General features: G+C 37.3%; 1 protein-coding gene across 1 annotated transcript; it reads right to left on the bottom strand.

The window, feature by feature from the left end:
* Window positions 1-1,538: 1,538 nt before the first annotated feature.
* On the bottom strand, window positions 1,539-9,136 carry KRT40 (keratin 40). Its single transcript, XM_001369219.3, has 7 exons — window positions 8,654-9,136; window positions 7,618-7,700; window positions 6,931-7,087; window positions 5,509-5,670; window positions 5,278-5,403; window positions 2,735-2,955; window positions 1,539-1,724 (listed from the first exon to the last, which is right to left on the bottom strand). Exons 1-7 carry the CDS (start codon window positions 9,098-9,100, stop codon window positions 1,625-1,627), a joined length of 1,296 nt encoding a protein of 431 aa, XP_001369256.3. The 5' UTR covers window positions 9,101-9,136; the 3' UTR covers window positions 1,539-1,624.
* Window positions 9,137-22,534: the final 13,398 nt, after the last annotated feature.

The raw sequence follows: 22,534 nt of genomic DNA, 5'->3' as shown, positions 1-22,534 counted from the left end.
ATATGTAACCCTTATTAATAGTGAAAGAGAACTCAAAACTCAAGGCTTGGTAGTTTTTTGCTAGTAGAAAATTTTTACTAATTAGGACGAGATTTTCAGAGGTAGCACAAACTACTGATGACAAAGTACTGAGCCTTGCCCTTAGAGTATGAGATAGCTTCTTAGAGGGGAGGGATCACATATATCACTGAATAAATGATCATATCCAATATGGTCAATGTCAGCAGCTTCAGGGAACTATCCATGGCTGAAACTTATTAGAAAGATCAAAGGAAACAGTTATCTTCAAATTCTAGGGTTTAGATAGGCATTGATATGTTCACTATGAGAAGAAAGTGTCAGTCTTGGAACAAGAAGTCTTGTTTCTGATATATACTGGCTGTATGACTATGAGCAAAGTACTTTACCTGTCAGTGTACCAGGAAACCCTCTAAGTTATGTTACAGAGGAGTTACTGTTCTACACTAGTAGAGATATTTTCCACACCAAGAATTTCTAATGTTGATTAAAATGTAAATCTGTACTTCTAGCTCCCAATCTGAAATCTGGCTTCATCAAGCTGATCTTCTCAAAGTAATTCTTAATAATTTTCATTCAGGAAGGTCAATGGAGATGAAAAATTAGAGAAAGTGAGACACAGAAAAATTGAGATAAACAGAAATAGAGACACAGTCACAGAGTGAGGGACAGAGGCACAGATATAGATAGACAGAAAGATACACAGAGACAAGCAGTGATAGATATAGCAAGTGAGAGATATAATAAATGGAGAGGAATGATGAGAGAGAGAGAGAGAGAGAGAGAGAGAGAGAGAGAGAGAGAGAGAGAGAGAGAGAGAGAGAGAGATCTATCTCTCTAATAGAATATGAATTCCTTGAAGACAAGACTGGTTCATTTTTACCTCTGTATTTGTAATACCTATCCAAGTGCCTTGGGCATAGTATAGATTTAATACGTTTATTGTTGAATCTTCCTCTTTCATTCGTTCTCTTTCAGAAAGAGTATTCTCATCATTTAGCAAATCATAGTTTTTGAAATCTAGGAAGGCACTTGGAAAATTCCCCTGAGACCCAGTGACACTTCATAAAAATATCCATGAGAATAACACTCAAGTGAATAAGTAACACCAAGAAGAGTATGAGCCATGCCACAGAAATGAATTGATTTCTCTTTGAAAATTAACAACAGGGGGCAGCTGGGTAGCTCAGTGGATTGAGAACCAGGCCTAGAGATGGGAGGTCCTAGGTTCAAATCTGGCCTCAGCCACTTCCTAGCTGTGTGACCCTGGGCAAGTCACTTGACCCCTATTGCCTAGCCCTTACCACTCTTCTACCTTTGAGCCAATACACAGTATTGACTCCAAGACAGAAGGTAAGGGTTATTTAAAAAAAAAAAGAAAATTAACAACAATCACAGAACATCTGAAAGTCATTAAGAAGAGAATGAATACATGAAAAACAGAAATGTGCTGAGGATGCTTGAAGGGTGAAAAGTGGTGGGGGCTTCTTAACCCTCATGAGAAGGATTTAGTACTTTGAAGTTAATGGATCCAACCCAATTTTTCATTTCAGTGGTTTGAGCCAGATTGTTTGCTTCCTTAATGAGACATGTCAATACTGGATATTCAGACTTGGCATCCTTCAACTGTACAAATCAAGCAGGCTGTGCAGGGTTCACAGGTATTGCCAGAGGTAGTTGATGAGGAACATGGGTTGCAGGGAAGTCTGTAGGCAAAGGATTTTAAATTATATTTAAAAGGTAGGAGTTCAGTGAACATTTATATAAATGGAGGAAATATATAAGTGAGAAACACAAAATTGAATTTCACATTAGCAATTTTAAACATAGAAAAATACATTCAAATACATTTGTTTGAAAATACCCTTTGACTTAATGATCCCACTCCTGGATTTATACCCCTTCCCCCCCCCCCAAGTTTAGTGACAGTCATAAAACACTTACATGTTCAAATGTATTTATAGCAGTATTATTTGTGTTAATGAGAAGCTGAGGCAAAATATATGCCTAGAAACTGGGAAATCATGAAACAAATTATGGCATGAGAATTTAGTGAAATGTTACTATTTAGTAAAGAAGAATGAATGAGAAGAATTCAGAAAAAATGGGAAGAACTGAATGAAGTGATGAAAAGCAAAGAAAATAGAACTGAAAGAACAAAATACAACACTGTAAATGAAGGCAATACAGAGAGGCAACAAAATTCAGATTAAATGCAGGGAGTAATGATAGTGTACCTATCAAAATTAAAACACACATTTTCCTATCTGTTAATTCATTAGAAAGGTGGGATATGACTGTAAAATCAATGTCAATCACAGAATTAGAGGTTTTGTTTCATTTTTTTGGATTGTATTGGATCCCAATTCTTAGAACAATACCTGGTGTATAGCAAGTGCTTAGAACATGCTTTATATATCTCTACTCTCTCCACTCTCTCCATACTCTCTCTCTCTCTCTCTCTCTCTCTCTCTCTCTCTCTCTCTCTCTCTCTCTTTTTCTCATTTTTCTCTTCGTCCCTCTCCATCTCTTATCTTATCATATCTTATCTATCTATCTATCAAAAGATGTCCTATGAGACACCCAACAGGTTTCTCCCCATGGATGTGAGTAAATGAGCAGTTTTAGATCAAGGCTTCTTTGGCAGGATTCATGCCTTTTCAATTGCACTATCAAAATTCAAAGATTAGCATCCTGTGGATCCAATTGCACTTACTTGGAGTCTTCACTCTCCAGCAGGCTTTGGTAGGTGGCAATCTCACACTCTAGCAGAGCCTTCATGTCCAGGAGGACCTGATATTCTTGGTTCTGCCGCTCCAGGTCACAACGTATGCCAGCCAGCTGGGATTCTACATTATCAATTAGGCATTGCATCTGGGCCAACTGTGTGCTATATTGTGCCTCTGTTTCTGCCTGGGTGCATTCCAGAGATTCTATCTGTATGGGGACAAAGGGGGCAGGAAATGTGAGTTGGTGAACTGAAGGGTCTATTGTCCTAGGATCACTCTCAGGTCTGGACTTCAGTTTCCTTTTCTGTAAAATCTGGTTATTGGTCTAGATGAAATCTATGGGACTGTCTGTCAGGCTCTATGATGCTGGTCTTATAGATTTATGATGGAAACTTCAATATATCTTGTATCTGCCTTTAAAAAACATAAACTTGTTGAGAACAGGGACTGACTTACTTTTTTACTGGTATTTATATACTCAACACATTATTATAGTGCTGTGCACAAAGTAGATGCTTAATAAATGTCTTTTTTGTTCATTCAATGATTTGAGAATCTTTATGTGGCATTTTTGAAGCCTGAGAGGTTTTACTACTTAATATTAATTGATATCTCTATGACATTTTGAAGTTTGCAAAGCAGTTTATATGCCTCATCCCACTGAAGTCCAATAATCCTGTGAAGTAACACAGTTTTATAAAGATATGGAGGCTCAGAGAAAAGGCACTTTCCCCATGGACACATATACCTGGTAAGCATCAGAGATAGGATTCAAATACTAGTTCTTTCTGACTACATGGTTAGTACTGCTTAGTTCAAGGTTTGGGAGGAAGGCATAAATACTACGATCTTTTTTGGTTTGTATTTTTAGTTACATGGTACTCTTGTTTTTCTTTTTCTTCTTTGTGGTATAGATCAAGTTTTAGTGATCTTGTGGCACCTCTCATCTGTTTGCCTCAGTTCCCTCATCTGTAAAATGAACTGGAGAAGGAAATGACAAACTACTTCAGTATCTTTGCCAAGAAAACCCCAAATACAGTCATAAAGAATTGGATACAACTAAAGTGACCGAAAGAAAACAATAGTGGTACATGAGGTTCCTGGGAAAATTTATGATTATCATTAAAATTCACTCCCATAATTGGACAAATATTTATAAAACTCCTTGCTTTATTTACAATTTGTAATCTTCCTAAATCCTAGCACATCATAGGTCTTTGATCAATATTTCTTGAATGGAATGAAAATAATGAAGCACTTACTCTATACAGAACTCTGTGCTAGATGCTGAGGAAGATATAAAGTTTAGGAAAGACATGATATCTACTCTCATGGAACCTAAAATCTAGAAAAATGAAAAAAAGTTTCAGTAATTCACTGGTGGTATCTCATCCATGGTACTCTTCTCCTCCTTATCTCCAATTTCTAGCATTCCTGGCTTCTTTCAAGACTCTGTTAAAAGACCCACCTTCTGCAAGAATCCTTTGAGGATTCTTTTTAATACTAGTGGGCAGCCAGATGGTACAGTGGATAGGGTGCTGGGCCTAGATTCAGGAAGACCTGAGTTCATATTTGACCTCAGATTCTGGGTATCCTTGGGCAAGTCACTTAACCCTGTTACCTCAGTTTCCTTATCTGTCAAATGGACTGGAAAAGAAAATAGCAGTCTATCACTCCACTATCTCTGCCAAGAAAATCCCAAATGGGACTACAAAGTATCAGACACAGCTGAAACAATAGAAAGACAACTTTATGCCAAAGACTTCCTTCTGTCGATTATCTCTAACTTATTCTTTTTGCATTTAGTTGTTTGCATTTTTGCACTCATACTAGACTTATTAGACTGAAAGTTACTTATTGCTATATAGAGTCATTAGACTATAAGATACTTGAGACCAGGGGCATCTTTTGTCCTTCTTTGTATCCCACTGCTTAGCATAATGCCCTGTACAATAGTAGACACTTATTAAATACTGGTTTATGGTGAAATAGAAACATGGAAGAAAAACAACTGCTTGATCACATGGTTTGATGGGAATATGATTGGGGATGTAGACTCTAAATGACCACCCTAGTGCAAACATCAATAATATAGAAATAGGTCTTGATCAATGACACATTTAAAGCCAGTGGAATTGCACAACAGCTATGGGAGGGGAGTGGGTTGAGAGAAGGGAAAGAATATGAATCATATAACCATGGAAAAAATATTCTAAATTAATTAATTAAATAAAATTTTCCAATTCAAAAAATATTGGTTGACTGGAATTACAAGTGAAATTGCCCAATTTTACCATAATTCTGTCTTTGACAGAGAAATGCCGTTATCGTGTTCAGAAATCAGTCCTTTGATAACTATCCAATTTTAGGCCTGGATTTCCCTTTGATAGAGTAGCCATCTATAAATGTTATATAGAATATGGTTGCTAAAGCCAATATTGATTTTGATCCCTTAGCCACTTAGGCTATTCCATGTTAGGGATGGTCTTGTTCAGCCCACTCCAGGTACCATCATCCATATGTCCCATACCAAGCCATGTTGTGCCTGGAGTTCAATGTCCAGAGCATTTGCTGTCCTCTTCAGCTCAAGGACTTCTGATTGGCAGCACTGGAGCTCCTCTGAGCTGGACAGCTGCTGCTGATTCAGTTCCTCTGTCTGAAATATAGGAATGATTTAAAAGGGAGAAAAATTCAAAGAAGGGAGATGAATATTAAAGTATGAAGTGAAATCTCTGCTTAGCTTGTGGCCTCAAGTACTGACCTGGAGGGTGAACCATTGCTCAACATCTCTGCGGTTATCAGCAACCACCATTTCATACTGGCATCGCATGTCATCCAGGACCTTGTTCATATCCACAGGTGGGGCAGTGTCCAGTTCCACGTTGAGCTGATCTCCAAGCTGTTCCTTCAATAAACACACTTCCTACAGTTGAGTAAGTAAGAAAGGTGACAGTGTAGACAGAGATCATTGGTTTGGCAGCTATCCCATCACACCAGCATTTATAATTAAAATCAATAACTGATGTTACACATTTAACATATCTTTTTACAACATTCAGTTTTTTCTTTCATGTATTCAGAAATATATGATTTTCTTCCATACTATATATCAGTAATAATCCCAGATTTTACTATCCTAATTCTATCAAATAGGATGAGAAAAATAAATCTTTTATCATAATAATAAATCAAATTTATGAAGCACTTAAAAATTTTAATGCAGTCCTCAAACATTATTGCAGTTGATCTGCATGAAAGTCCAGAAACATAGAAACTGTTATTATCTACCCTTTATTGATGAAGAAACTGAGGCACAGTGTGGATTGGCTTGCCCAGAGAATATAGCTATAATTTGTTTGAGGTAGGATTAGAATTTAGGCTTTCTTGATTTCATGTCCAGAGCAGAAGATAGCCTTAAGGTCAGAGAAGATCTGGGTTAAAATCTGGCTTCTAAAACTTGAATGACTATGGACAAGTCATGAGATCTCTCTGAACCTCAGTTTCTTCATCTGTAAAATGGGGATAATAATAGTATCTGTGTCTCAGCTGAGCTAATGTATGTAAAACACTTGGCAAATAACAGAGCATTATGTAAATATTAGCTAATGTAGAGAGAAGTAACCAAGGGCGGTCAAGTGTTGCATCCCCTCTGTGTCTGCAGAAGGTATGCCATTATAGTTCTGGAACCAAAATGGCATAACTCAGCTGTGTATTTAAAGTGCTTCCCTCAATAACACATGTATAACCTGTATTACCTGCTGTCTCAGGGAAGGGGGAGAAGAGGAAGGAAGAGAGAGAACATAGACCACAAAATATCAGAAAACAATTATTAAAAATCGTATTGAGACACATTTAAAATCCAGTGGAATTGCTCAATGGCTGGGGGGGGGGGAGGAGAGGGAAGAGGGGAAGAAAAGAACATGAATCATGTAACCATGGAAAAAATTCTAAATTAATTAAATAAAAGATTTCAATTAAAAATTGTATTGACATGTAATTTGGAAAAATATAACAAAAATTAAAAGTAAAAAATAAAGTGCTTTCTTCATTTTATTCTTGGATAGTTTCTGTATGTACTCACCATCATATATTTTGACATTATATCCATCACTTAAATTTGGCTACTCATTCCACTTAGCCTGACTCTCCTCCTTCTGTCCCTTCCCCTTCCCCATTTCCTTACTTCATCATGATTTTTCTTGAGAGAGAGTAAATCTTCCTTCAAAGATTCCACATGAGCCTCTAGGTCACATTTACAAAGAGTCAAGTCATCCAAGATTTTTCGGAGGCCTTTGATGTCAGCTTCTGCTTGTTGGCGAAGAGAGAGTTCAGCCTCATACCTTTAAGGAAAAAAGAATTAAATTAATTTTAAAAAGAATTAAAAAAATCAATTCTGTTCTTATTCCTCATGATATGACCTACTCAAACTCAAACAGGTAAGGGAGTGGAGGCAGGACTTAAAATTAGGTCCTCTGAATCCAAATGTAGAATCAGAGGCTGACTAACTTACAACTAATATGGCTAGTGGTAAAATTTGAACCCAGACTTCAAAGCTGATCCTTGGTCCATATTCTTCCCTTCTACAGGCACCTAGGTGGTATAGTGGATAGAGCTTTGGCCTTAGATAGCCTTAGACTCTTCCTAACTGTGTGATTGTGGGCAAGTCACTTAATCTCTGCCTCAGTTTTCTCACCTGTAAAATGAGAACAATAAACCTACTTCGAAGGATTGTCGTGAGAATCAGGTGAAACAATATTTATAAAGCACTTTGCATAGTTCCTGACACATAGTAGGTATCATATAAATGCTTATTCCCTTCTCTTCCCCTTCCTTCCTCTTCCCCTTCCCCCTCCCATGCCAACAGACTTACTTTGATCTAAAGTCATCCACAGCTAATACGAAGTTGTCAATCTGAACAGCTAATCTAGAATTCTCTGCCTTGGTACACAAGATCTGAAAAATAGGAGATTAACAAGGATTTGAAAGGAATTCAAACATCTATTTCTTGTGGTGGTTGTGTGTGTGTGTGTGTGTGTGTGTGTGTGTGTGTGTGTAGGAGTGGTGGCCATTTGAGTGCTTTTGGGGATGTATATTGAGTCAAAAAAAGATAACTTAAAAATTTTAAATGTTAAAAAAAGCTACAAGACTACCAAATCTCTCTTTTATTCTCATTTTTAGATTCACTCTATTCTCTCTCTTTCTCAAAAAAGAACTGAAAATTTGGAGACCAATTAGAGAAGTATAAAACATCTCATTCACTTAATAACTTGACTATTTTGTATATTGTATAAACCCATTCATTGCCTCTAATAACTCAGTAGCAGTAAAACAAAGGGTTTTTCCCCCCAAGGAAGGGTTTTTAAAATTACTGCCTGAACTACATTCTTCTATAATCTTCTTGACTGTAAATTTTATACCTCTGAGAAAAAATGGGTTCGTAGAATCCTATATTTAGAGCAGGAGTGTGCCTTAAGAGACCAAGTCCACCCCCATCTCATTTTACAACGAGGACCCTGAAACAGGGAGGTTATTTGATTTACTAATAGTCAAATAGATAATAAATAAAAATAAATGACTGAGGTAGGCAATTAACTCAGGTTTTCTGACTCCAGAGCTCAAGATTCTGTCTAGTAACAGCAGAATCAGTAGTAATAATAATTGTATAATTTATGTAATGCTATAAGATTTGCAAAGTACTTCACCAACTTTATCTCATTTGATCTATCACAATAGAGGGATAATGTTCCAGAATTCACTTCATGGAAATATTTTTAGAACTCTCCACCCCGCCCCCCCCCCTCCCCATCTCCCTACATCAATAAAATCATCCCATTCTTTGGTGGTAGAATCAACATACCCAAACGGATTGGGGATAGAGGATGGGAAAGAAGAATTGGCCAACAGACCTTTTGTTGTAGATTTTCAATCGTGTCGAAGTAACACTGATAATCTAGACACATGAGAGGGACTTCTGGCTCACATTGCTCTCGGATTTTGCACTCCAGGGCAGCATTCTCTTGCTCCAGGCCTCGGACCCTCTCCAGGTAGCAGGCCAGGCGATCGTTCAGGAACTGCATAGTCTCTTTCTCATTGCTGTTGAAGACTCCTTCCTCACCCCAACCACAGCTACCTACCACACAAGGGATGTTACAGCTCCCATGAAGGTAGCAAGTTGCTAGGCAGCTTGTGGGTTGACAGGACCTGGCGAAGAAGGTTGGGGTTTGGCATCTGGATGTTACCCCAGTACTCGGGAGGCAGGGAATCTCAGTAGAACGGGTTGAAACAGAGGAATGGTCTGATGCCTTAGAACAGGACTCAGGAGTATCACTTTTGGGGGGACATTCAGAAGTCATAGTATCAGAAGGGAAGGACAAGAACTGGTGGTTAAACTCCAGGTACACACTCTTGGTTTTTTCCATCTTAATTGGGACTTTTATATAGCTTCTCCAGGGCTGTTGACAGAATGCCCAGGATGTTTGCTTAAGGTCTGTTTATACTAGTTTTCAAAAGAACATTTCATTAGTCTGTTGTGTATTTACAAGGGAAGAGTTCCTTGCCTCATTAAAAAGGTCAAATTCATTTTGCTGGAATAGGAGCTAGGAGAGAGCCCATGGACCAGAAGAATAATAAAATTGAACTCTAGCTTATGTGGAACAGAAGTGTCTTATTTCTGAGGGATCTTTATTATGGGCAACTAGATTTGAGATAGAAGGTTTGGAGAACAAAGCAGCAAAAATTCATTATTTTCTCTAGACTAAAATGAAAAATATTTACCTGGTATTTAAGACCCTTTACATTCTTGCTCTAGTCCACATTTCCAGGCTTATTGTACATTATTTCATGTCTTCTTTACTCCAGATAAACTTGGGTAACTTGGTATTCTCCAAATTTGCCCCTATAGCTTCCTTCTCCATATCTTGTAAATAGCATCCCTCATGCCTAGTGTGTCACCTCCTGCTTAAGACTTTCCTGATCTTTCACACTCTGTTGTAGTATCTTCCTCTCTTGATATTATTGTTGTTGTTCATTCATTTTAGTCATGTATGACTCTCTGTGACCCCATTTCAAATTTTCTTGTCAGAGACACTGGGGTTGTTTGTCATTTCTTTCTCTGGCTCATTTTAAAGATAAGAAAACTGAGGCAAACAGGTTCAAGTGACTTGTAAAGGTCATACAGCTAATAAACATTTGAGGGCAAATGTGAACTCGAGATTTCCCTGACTTTAGGCTCAACCAGTGATCTATCCACTGCACGGTCTAGCTGCTCATCTTACTTTGAATTAACTTTTCTATGTGCATATCTCCTTTCTCACTCCATTCCTCCCTTACACCCCCAAGTAAGTTTCTTAAAAGGAGGGAATATTATTGTGTTTGCCTTTATTTTGTTAGACCATGCTTGGCCCTTAATAAATATTCATTAATCAATTGAATAAATGAATGAATAAAATACCTATTTTACGTAATTGCCATAAGAATCCCAGAGATTAAAGCTTCAAAAATGTGGGAAAAGAAGAGAAAAATTTTTGTTGACCAATAAGCAGAGGCTTGAATTTGTTACAGATATGAGATGGAGGATGTTGTGTCCTTTATAATCTTCTGTGTTTGTCTGAAATGTTTATGCAATGTCAAACATGTATGTTTATTCAGATATACGGAAGAATCTTCCAGATTATTACCAGTTTCGTAGTCTCTTTTCTCTAACTCTAAAAAGAAGTATTTAATATGATTAGAAAATCTCTTAATAGCCTCTCATCCTTAGCAGACATGCTAAAGGAATGAGGTATGCTTGGCTTGGGAGGCATTACTTTGTGTGATTGGCTTCTCACAATCTCTGCCTGATCCAGATGATCAAATGACATCATGGCACAAACAGATGCTCAGGAATTTGAGTTTTAGTCTACTGATTTGCTCAAACTGGGCAATCTGTTTTACTTCTCCACATTTCCATTTTCTCACAGAATCAGAGGATGTCAGATTTGGAAGGGAATTCAAAGATCATCATTTAGTTTAACTTGAATCTCAGTGTATCTCTATGACATAGTGTGGCTTCATTTCTAACATTCCTTATTATGGAGCTGAACAGGGGACATTTTGTTTTTGTCTTTGTTTCTCTAGAGCTTTGGACACAATAAACACTGAATGTTTGTTGAATTATTTCCAAATTACAAATATTCTCTTTTCTTGTAGGGATACAAATCATTTTTAACTCATTGGGTCCCTTAAAAAAAGTTTGTTTTTGTTTTTTTGCCTCTTTCTTAATTACCTTTTAGTGATTCTCTTGAGTTCTGTGTTTGGACATAAAATTTTTCTGTTCAAGTCTGGTTTTTTCTTTATGAGTGCTTGGAAGTCTTCTATTTTATTAAATGACCATACTTTCCCCTACAAGAATATAGTCAGTTTTTCTGGGTAGTGATTCTTGGTTGTAGATATAGTTCCCTTGCTTTCTGGGATATCATATTCCATGCCTTTCAGTCCTTCAATGTAGATGCAGCCAGATCCTGTTTTATCCTAACTGTGGTTCCATGACTTCTTCTTAGCAGCTTGTAAAATGTTTTCCTTGGTCTGGTAGTTCTTGAATTTGACTATAACATCCCTTGGTGTTGTCAATTGAGAATTAAGTACAGGAGGTGATCTGTGGATTCTTTAAATCTCCACTTTTCCCTCTTGCCCTGGAATGTCAGGGCAATTTTCTTGCATAATTCCTGTAGAACGATGTCCAGGCTTTTTCTTTTGTCATGATCTTCCAGTAGTGCAATGATTCTTAAGTTGTCTCTCCTGGACCTATTTTCTAGATCTTCCATTTTGTGGATGAGGTCTTTCATATTTTCTTCAATTTTTTCATTCTTTTGATTTTGTTTTATAGCTTCCTGCTGCCTTGTGAAGTCATTTGTTTCTAGTTGTTGTATTCTAGTTTTTAAAGACTGGATTTCATCCCTGGCTTTTTGGTCATCTTTCTCCTTCTGATCTTTCATCTCATTTGCCTCATTTTCAAGCTGGTTAATTTTGGCTTTCGAGACACTGTTTTCTGTTTCCAGATGACTTATTTTGCTTTTTAAGTTCTTTCCCCAGTTGTCTTCAGCTTCTCTTAATTGTTTTTTGTATTGTAGTTTGAGTTCTTCCAAAGCCTGTGTCCAATTCACTGGAGTTTCTGGGTTTTTGCCTAGTGTTCCTTGATTGTCCTCTGTTCCATTCGCTCTTTGTTTGTTGCCTGGAAAGAAACTGTTGATTGTAATTTATTTTTTCTTTTTCTGTTGTTTACTCATATTTTCCCCTCTTCTTTCCCCCCTGTAATTGCCTGTAGTCTTGCTCCTCTCATTATTTCCAGAATCTGTGAGTTTAGGCTGTTCTGTCCTAAAAGGGTTTCTCTGCTCTGCTGATTGACCAAGTTAGGCTGATGAGCCCTGAGGTCAGATTTTCCCCATCTGGGAGCAAAAACAGAAAAGGGGCTCGGCTTCTCACTTGCCTGTAGTTTGTTGCAGCCTTTGCCTTTGGAGCTTAGTCAGCAAGGCTCTCAGATTAGACTGTTGGGGAGGGGACTTGGATCTTGAGCTTCCCTGCCCTCTGAAGGCTTCTTATCTGCCCTATTGATAAGATTGAGCCAGGGAGGAGTTGATCTGCAAAACTCATTGTGCCCTGAGGCCAAAACCTTGAGAAAAGCGGGGGTGGGGGGGTGGGGGGGAGGAAGATGGAATCTCTTGGCTGTACCTAGGCTGCCTGCTCTGAGCTTCTCCTCCACCTGCCACTATGCTGCTGTGTTCAATGCCCTGAGCCTGGCACAGCTGTGCCAGCAATGTACTCCCTCTGTTCTAGCACCCTTGCCCACCCAGAAATTCCAGCCAGACTTAGCACTATATGTGGGGGAGGGGTCCTGGGACCTTCCTTTTTCCTTCCCCTTAAACCCGCATGTTCTAGATTTCAGGCTTTTTGGGGACATACCTTTTAAGCTGAGTCCAGAAGGAGGGTTCCTTAGCTCTGTCCTGTTGTTATATTTGGTTTTCAGTCCCCTTGAAGCATTGGGCTTCTGATCAGGGAGGAAGGGTTTGCCAGAGGTCTGAACTTTTGCTGTCTCTAATTTGCCATATTGACTCAGCCCTGTTGAATTGTTTCTGAATCAGCTCATAAATCGAGTTCCTTTTTTTTTTTTTTGAGAGCCTTCTCAGATAAAAAGAAACAAACAAACATGGAAATGGCTAGTGGAAAATTTGCCTTTTAAGCATGTACATTGTTTTGCCTGCTACATGGATGCTTTGTATCTGGAAATTTGTGATTACATGGAATGGAGCTTGCCACTCTAGAATGGGCTTTGGTATTCTCTGTTTCCATTCTGCTTATAATTGCATTGAGAGCCCACTCTTCCAAGAGATCAAAGTAGTTTAGGTAAGAGTATGCTTTTGGTTTTAGGGTAGACATGTATTTTCTTTTTCTCTATCTTTTTGATAAACATCTCTGTAAAAACCAAATTGATTAAATAATACTGGGACAATATGGGAAAAACACCCTAGAATGGGAATTCAAGCAGATAGCATTAGAGAAGAACATCAATATCCCTTGGAGGAACTCCTGGAACTCTGAGAAAAAGATGAAGAAAGTCCTCTGGGAATGGGACTGATCAAGGTAAATGAGAATTGGGATAAGGGCACCAGAGTCTTTAATGGCTCTAATTGCTAATGACCTTAGGGGCTAAGGATATTCTTTAAAACAAAAGGTGAAATCCCAGTGCTAAGTAAGCATCTTCCTTATTGTCATGACACAGCAATAAAGCAATCAATCAAAGAAGCAGTTATTAAGCATGAACTATATGCTAAGGACTGGAAAATACTTCATTGGTTACTCTCAGATAGAGGGAGAGGGACCTGAAGCCATAGATTTTGAAGAGTTAGAAGGCCCCTTAGAAGGCATTTAATTCTAGTCCTAGTTTATACAGATTTCTCTAGTATAGATGTAATGTAAATTCTCTTCCTCCTCTTCTGGGAGGGTTTTAGTTTTTTCATCAATGAAATCTTCTAATATTCTTTGCTCCATTTTTTTTTATGAAAACACAGAACTGACAATTTTGACTTTGAAAAAGGAGTAATTTGAGACCATGTCTAGTAGTTGTCACATAAAACCTATTGCCTCAGTAACTGAAAGGCTTGTGACATAACTTTTTCTGATTATTTGATTTTATATTCACTAAAACACATAATTTCTGCCATTTCCTTTTGAGTTTACTATGATACTTATTTCTATTTTTAATTTAAAAAATGATGATCAATACATAGGGGCTTGATTTTTAAAAGCACAAAAGTAAAATTAAGAAGGTATTTGCTCTTTGAAGAACAGGACAATCTTTCTGCTTAAATTTGTATTTGCAGAGCTTAGCACAGTGCCTGGCATATGGTGATCACTTAATAAATGCTTATTGATTTGACATATACTCATATTTAAAATAATGTCTTCAGCTCTAAATTTGCCCATCTTGGATATATAGGCTTTATAAAAATTCTTTATTTACATTAATAATGCTTCTAAAGAAAAATGGCTCTAGAGTCAGAAATGACAAATTCTGCTTTTGCCATTGATAACCTATCTATGTGTCCTTTGGCAAATCATTTAATTTCTCTGGGCCTCATTTTTCTTATGGGCAGCTAGGTGGCACAGTGAGTAAAATGATGGACCTAGAGTCAGGAAAACATGAGATAAAATTTGACCTCACACACTTAACTACCTGTATGACCATGGGCAAGTTAATTAACCTTGTTTGCCTCAGTTTCCTCATCTGTCAAATGAGCTGGAGAAAGAAATGGCAAAACATCCCAATATCTTTGCCAAGAAAATCCTAAATGGAATCACAGAGAGTTGAACATGACTGAAACATTGAACAACAACAAAATATTTTTCTTATCTGTGAAATGAGGGATTCATAGGATCAGTAATTTAAAGATTAAATGGATCATACAGGCTATAAAGTCCAATTTCATTTGAAAGGTGACCAAACTGAGTTACAAAAAAAGGTTAAATGACTTGCCTAGAGTCATAGGGCTAATAAACATTTGAGATAAGACCCAAACATATGTCTTCCTGACTCTATGCACTGTAATCTGTCCTTTACAGAGGTATATATATATGCAAATATGTATATGTATGTATATGTGTGTGTGTATCTGATAATCTCTTAATTATCTTCTGGTTTAAAAATTATTCTCCCTTGAAGGTACCTAAGTAACTCAGTGGATAGAGCACTGTGTCTGGGATACTTATTTCTTTCCTATGACTTTTATTAAAACATGTACATGTATAAAATCTTAATGTTAATTAGTTTTATTTTCACTGATGTAATGATCTTGATTGAGTTAATGTAAAGATTCTCTAACCTTACAGATTTCAAGAATATCAGTTGGACTGATGCCCACAATGATACAAAGAGCCAATAACCAAAGATTTTGAAGAAAATGCATACTTGGGCTCTTGAGTATGTGGTCTAGTAAATAAAAAAAAAAAGTTGTTTTCCATTGAAAGAATACAAGGAATATATCATTATCATTAAAATAATAGTTATTCATATTAAATATATCTTTTCCTTGAGCTAATTTCTATTTGTCCGACAATGACTATTATCTGTGCAGCACCCTGTTTATATGGATTTAGTTTATGGTGAGAATGTCAATATTGACACACGTCATGGGGTCATACAGTTTGGTCTCTCTAGTAGTGTCTCACCTCCTTAGCTTTTGGACAAGGATCTCCCATTTAGCATACCATCAGTTAAATCAGTGTTAATAGATGGTCTGAAACTCATGTGATCCTCAGCACCCTCAGCTTCCCTGTCCACCATTCTGCTGCCATCACTGGGGAAGTCATAAGGAAATTGCACAGGATTGAAGACCTTTTTTCTCATTTTTATTTTTCAATTAGATTCAAGACAATATGCATTTATTAAGCACCTACTCTATGGCAGACAGAGGCATCCATAAAATGGATTAAGAGTCTATCTCAGACTCAGGAAGACCTGGGTTTATGAGTTATCTCTTACAGTTTCTTGGGAATGGAGTGGATCTAGTGCTTGAATCAGGAAGATCAGAATTTAAAACCAGCCTCAGAAATTCACTAAATGTATGCCTCTCGGCAAATCACTTAACTTCTATCTACCTCAGTTTCCTTATGTGTAAAATAGAGATAATAATAGTACCTATCTTCTGTTACCATTCCCCCTTTCAAAGGTGATCTACTCCCCAAGTCCATACCCTCTTTAATTCCTTTTGTGTTGTTCTCTTTCCCTGTCAATATTTAAGCTCCTTGAGGACAGGCACTGTCTTTCTTGTTCCTTTTATCTGTATCCCCAGTGCTTAGCACAATGTCTAGCACATGTTTTTTATTGTTTAGTCACTTCAGATGTGTCTGATTCTTTGTGACCCTATTTGAGGTTTTCTTGGCAAATATCTGAGAGTGGTTTGCCATTTCCTTCTCCAGCTCATTTGATAGATGAGGAAATGGAGGCTAGCAGGGTTAAGTGACTTACCCAGTTTCATATAGCTAGGAAGTGTCTGAGGACAGATTGGAACTCAGGAAGAGGAGTCTTCCTACCTCCAGGCACCCCCAAGCCTAGTGTTTTATTCATTGTGCCACTTAGAAGTTGAAGCAGTTTATTGCTGGGTCTGTAGTTAAAATCTTTTTTTATGACTTAGTGGAACTTACCAGAGCATGTTCTTCATTGCATGGTCCCAAAAGCCATCTCCAAGTTATAATGAGGCTCCAGTCCTGATATTTAGTCATATATAGTATATAACATTCTTAATAAGTACATGTCGCTTGCCTGACTGCCTACCTCCCAGGATTCCTCTGAGAATAAGATAAAATATTATTTGTAAAAATGCTTTGTTGTCTCCAAAGAACAATATTAATGATAGTTATGATTATTATCTCATGCATGATGTCTGTGTGATCCTGAACAGGCTCTTTAAATTTTCTGTGGTCTCACAGAAGTGTCAAATTCATGCAGTGAAACTCCCAAATAAAACTTGAACCAGATTAAAGTGTAACAAAGGAATATTTAACAAAATAAATAAAAATATAGCTTAACATAGATAATGCTGATTTATGGTTTTCTAAGTTAATATGGAACTTACAGAGATGTATATCTATTTCAGTTTGACTTTGCTACTTAGATAATTCTATAAGAATGTATGTTGCAGAGAAGGTGTCAATCTGCATTGTTAGAGGGAATTTCCTCACCTGGGAATTGTCTATATCAATGAACTCAGAACTCCAATCTCTATCATCTCTCTGAAGGTGATGAATATTGCTTGAGATACTAATGTACAAAGACAGAAACACTTCAAACTCCTGACCTTAAGGACTTTATGTTGTTTCTGGGAGATGGTGGAGTTACAATAAATACAAGGGCAATGAGGAGCTGAAAGAAAGCCTTCTGACTCTGATCTTTCAGAAACTTTATTTTCAAGGAAAAAAAAAACAAACTAGTTCCCTAGCCTGAAATTGACTAAGTCAACCAAACCTTGAATCTTATCAGATTCAAAGGTCCCTCCCTTGGCACAGGATTTGTCCAATTCAAGACCAATCCCACACCAGGAAGTAGGGTGCGTGGTCCCTCCCTCAGCATGGGATTGGTCCAGGATTGGTTCATTCAAGACCAATCCCATGCCAGGAAGTGGGGGGGGACCCCTGGGGCATGCTGGGGGATGCAGTTCCCCCAACAATAGTTTAAAATCCAGAGTAAGAAAAGACAAAATATATACAAATTAAATAAAAAGTAGTTTGGAGATTGTTGCTGGAGGTAACAACAACTGGAGGTAATGGGAAAGACTTTGTTTTGGAAATGGTCCTTGTACTGAACTAGACATTCCAAGAGGTGGCAAAGAGGAAGAAGAACATTCCAAACATTTGGATAGAGAGTCTATATACAATAACATGGTAGTAAGAGATGGAATGTTGTGTACAGGCTATGGCAAGTAAGCCAGTTTGACTGGTACATAAAGTGTATGATGGAGAATAAAATGAAATTACCCAGTCATGTTCCAGTCAAAATGAAATCAATCTGGAAAGAAAGATTGGAACTAAATTGAGAAACATTTTTATTTGGTAATAAAATACTTTACTGAGATTGTATGATGATGAAAACATAGTACTGTTTCCATTTCACAATTGTGAAAGACTTTAAATAGTAAACAAAGGGTTTAGTATTTTATCTTTATATCTTGTCTTTGAAGCAATAGGGAGCTCTTGAATCTTTTTGAGTAAGAGCATGACAAATTCAGATTTTTACCTTAAGAATAACAATTTGGCATGGGGTTAGGAGTTGGTTCAAAGAGATTAAAGAGTAGAAGAGGCTGGAGGAAGAGCAATAATTTATTAGACCCCTGAAATTATCCAAGTAGAAGATGAATGCCTCAGGTAGAGAGGTGGGCAGCTGCATAGTTTGCTATGACCAAAAGATTCTCTGTTGTTATTTGGTTGTTTCAGTCAGATCTAACTCTTCATGATCTCATTTGGCGTTTTCATGGCAAAGATTCTAGAATGGTTTGACATTTTCTTTTCCAGCTCATTTTACAGATGAGAAGTCTGAGGCAAACAAGGTTAAATGACTTGCTCAGGGTCAAACAGATAGTAAGTGTCTGAGGCCAGATTTGAACTCATGAAAAAGGCTTGTTTTACAGATAAGGAAACTAAGACTAAGAGAAATTAAGTGACCTGGCTGAGGTCACACTCATAAGTCACAAGTGAAGCAATTAGAACAGTGTTACCATCTAAATAATTTTTTTTCTGATCCTGATCCATCTCCTGCTGCTCTCTCCCCTCTCATACCTCTCTCCCCAACTAACTCATATTTTTAACTTTGAACAAATTATTTGACCTCTCTGGGCCTAATTCCTAACTCTATGCAATGGTGGGATTGGATTATATTCTGGTGAGGTTTGAGATTCCAAGGAACATAGACATAGCCTCACACAAAGTGAGTCTAACCATAGAGTTTATTGTATCACTTACAAGCCACAGAGATGTACTATCTCATATAGAAAGGGTGTAGAATACTGGTCCCATACTGCTTAGTCAGTTATTGTTTTGATGTTCTTTTGATTAAATACAGATACTTGGAGGCAGTGGAACACCTCTTTTTCTGAATTCAGGGAATTGCATCTATCTGCTCTCCCTCTCCCAACTTAGAAAGTTCCTAATCTTTCCCCCAATAAGAAATCAGATTATCTAATTTTGTATCCTGAATGATTGTCTTCTTTTAACTAATTGGTCTTATTTGATTGTTTTTATAGCATAAAAATCTGTCTCCTCTTGCTGAGAAAGCCTTGAAACTAATTTGTTATGCCATTGGCATGCATTGCTTTAAAAATGGATATTCTCAGAAGCTCCAATGTTTGTTTCTTCAGTTATTTCATCTTTTACTTGCCACACTAACAAAGTTAGGATTTGAACCCATGATCTCTGACTCTAAATCCATTTCCTCTTCCAACTGAACTGCAAGGTTTTTCTCCATCTTAGAAGATATTAATTTGAGTTTAGATTGATTAGTGATTGAACAGGTTGGATACTGTAAATCTTGAAATTTCTCAGACTTGTGAATGTTAAAAATTTCCCCATCGGGGAATTCTCAATTGGAACAACTCCCTACTGGGAACATTCCCCATTTTGACTGTGAGAACTCGCCAGGATCAGAAATGGGAGGACCTCTACTCCACCCGTACTTAAGACTGCTTTAGGGGAGAAAACTCCTTGCTAAACAATGAAAGTACTTGGACCCATGCTTATGATGAGGCAGGGAGTTCTTTGAGCCATGCCTGTTTTTAGAATCAATACAATGGGATGCTAGGTACCTATAAAGGTCGGGCAACTTGTAAACTTGCCAGGAGCAAAGAGGTGTAAACTTATTCAGAGGTTTTCTCTTGAGGGGATTAGTCGACTCAGCTGTGTTTTCTCTGGTTCAGATTTACTGAGGGGATTAGTCGACCCAGCCGTGTTTTTTTCTGATTCAAACTTACTAAAGGGATTAAGTCGACCCAGCAGTGTTTTTAGAATGGGTTGTCCTTTGGAAAATGTCTACAGTGATTGGTAGATGTAAGGACTTAGGGGAGGTGACATAGGAGAAAAACCTCTATATAAGAAAAAGCAGAATCTCTTGAGAAAAAAAAATCCTTTTGGAGGATCTCTGATGAGGATCATTTGGGAAGAATCCCTTGAGAGAGGCTCTGGAGAAGGGAAGCTCTTGGAGGACAATCTCTAAGGAGGTCTTGCTGGAGCCGTCCCTCTGGAGGCTCTGGAGAGAGGCCCTTTGGAACAGTCTATGGCTGGAAGGCTCTCTGGTGAAGTCAGCTGAGATGGAGCTGGCCTGGTGTTACTAGAATCCTTGTTTAGTCAGACCTTGTGGTGGGTTTTAAAAAACTGACTGATCTCTCTCTCTTTAGACTCAGGTCTAGGCCATGTTGGCTTAAGGCCCTTCATACTTATTCCTTTCTTACTCTTTCTCTCTTTCTTTAATTACTCATTGTATTGTTAATTAAAAATCTCTATAAAACCCAGTTGACTTGGGTATATTCATAATTGGGAATATATTCCCTGGTGACCACCTTATATTTGATTTAAAACCAAGACACTGTAGTGAAAACATTTTCTGCAGTCAAATTTACTCACCCACTCTTATATTTATCACAATTTAGTTCTTCCACCATTTAATTATAACAATACATGAAATTGTAGCTGCTCTGGGCTAGCATATGGAAAATGTCCAGCAATATTTCTGTCATGCTAATTTCAGCAGAGTAGATTATTGAGAATATCAGGACAAGACATCCTGACTTTTTTTTTCTTACTTTAGGACTTTAATGACTCTGGAAAAGAGAGAGAGGCTGACAACTTTGCAGCTCTGCTTCACTTAAATCTACTTTGCGTTCAAGTCAAGACATCACCCTGTGATGTCATTGGTCTTCTTCAAAAATGAAGGATGAATAGCAACAACTACAACAGGTCTAATCATGTCATTATTCTGCTCATTAAACAACAGTGATTTCTTATTACCTCTAGGATCAAATATAAACCCCACTGTTTGATATTATTGTTTTTTATTTGTTTCAGTCACATTTTTGTGATCCTATTTGATGTTTTCTTGGCAAACACACTGGAGTGGTTTGCCATTTCCTTCTCTAGTTTGGCATTTCCCTTTAAATGACACTTTTGACATTTAAAGCCCTTTATAACTTGCATCCAATCTGCTCATCCATGATTAGTATATATTATTCTCCTGCACATTTTTGATATGGATAGCTGTTTTCTTACTCTTCCTCACACACTTTAATCCAGCTCCCATCTCTTCCTTTGCAAGGCTATTGTTCATGCCTGGAATGCACTTCTTTCATTTTTGCCTCTTCAAAATCTTTTTTTCTTTAAAGCCCAGTCCTCAGATGTTTTACATGAGACCTTCTCCAAACCCTCAGCTTCTAGTGCCTCCATTATGTTGTATTTATTTTGTATATACTTGACATACTTTTAGAGAACTAGCTTCAAAGCTTGAAAGATAAAGATTCAAATCTTTTCTTTGATACACACACAAACTTTGTAACCCTGGGCAAATCACTTATTCTCTCAGTAGTCTAGGCAGATCTCTAAGGCTATAAGTTCTAGAAAAGATGCCAATGCCAATGTGAAGTTTCCTTAACTCAGAATTTTTTTTTAAAATTAAGTTTATTTGTTTAATTAATCAATTTAGAATATTTTCCCATGGTTACATGATTCATGTTCTTTCCCTTCCCTTCTCCCACCCCTTTCCATAACCAAGGAGAGATTCCACTGGGTTTTACATGTGTCATTAATCAAGACCTATTTCCATATTATTGATATTTGCATTAGTGTAATCATTTAGAGTCTACATCCCCAATCATATCCCCATCGACCCATGTGATCAAGCTATTGTTTTTCTTCTGTTTTTCTACTCCCACAGTTCTTTCTCTGGATGTGGATAGCATTCTTTCTCTTAAGTACCTCAGAATTGTCCTGGATCACTGCATTGCTGCTAGTAGAGAAGTCCATTATATTCAATATATATGCCACAGTGTATCCATCTCTGTGTACAATGTTCTCCTGGTTCTGCTCTTTTCACTCTGCATCAATTCCTGGAGGCCTTTCCAGTTCACAAGGAATTCCTCCAGTTCATTATTCCTTTGGGCACAATAGTATTCCATCGCCAACAGATACCACAATCTGTTCAGTCATTCCCCAATCAAAGGGCATCCTCTCATTTCCCAAATTTTTTGCTACCATAAAGAGCACAGCTATAATCAGATTTTCTATACCAATGAAATGGCAAATCTAGTCCTATCTCATTATTTTGAAAATACTTAAATATATGCATATTTTATCCCTTGATACAATACAAACTCTCGGAAGTCAGGGTTATTTCATTAGTTTGTTTTTGCTTTTGTTTTTGTTTTTCTCCCCAGTGCTAGTAATATCTATTAACATATAGTTGGGAACCCAACAAATGCTTATTTATTGGTTTATATTCATAAAAACCTAGAGCCATTTTATATTTTAAAAACACTATTGTTTCTATCTTTTGACAATTTATCAACTGGGTAATGCCTCAAGTACTTATATATTTATAATTTCACATGCAAATGTGAAAAATTCTCAGATCATTATTGATTAAAGAAATGCAAATAAAACAACTCAGATATTTTCTCATATCTGTAAGATTGACTAAGACGATTAAAGAGCAAAATAACAAATGTTAGGTCATGGATAAATGTGGTCACCTAGTGGAACTGTGAACTGATTCAACCATTTTA

This window comes from Monodelphis domestica, chromosome 2, assembly GCF_027887165.1.
Source record: "Monodelphis domestica isolate mMonDom1 chromosome 2, mMonDom1.pri, whole genome shotgun sequence".
Classification (NCBI taxonomy): Eukaryota; Metazoa; Chordata; class Mammalia; order Didelphimorphia; family Didelphidae; genus Monodelphis; species Monodelphis domestica.
The sequence above is the reverse complement of the archived record's forward strand: the minus strand, read 5'-3'. Positions and strand labels throughout refer to the sequence as shown.

What these genes read in the sequence shown, in the direction of transcription:
- KRT40 (XM_001369219.3), bottom strand. Translation starts at nt 9,100, where the DNA reads ATGACTTCTGAATGTCCCCCCAAAAGTGATACTCCTGAGTCCTGTTCT. An exon ending in GTGGATGACTTTAGATCAAA is followed by an intron (nt 7,088 to 7,617) that starts GTAAGTCTGTTG and finishes TTTTCCTTAAAG; the next exon opens with GTATGAGGCTGAACTCTCTC. An exon ending in TCAAGAAAAATCATGATGAA is followed by an intron (nt 5,671 to 6,930) that starts GTAAGGAAATGG and finishes ACTCAACTGTAG; the next exon opens with GAAGTGTGTTTATTGAAGGA.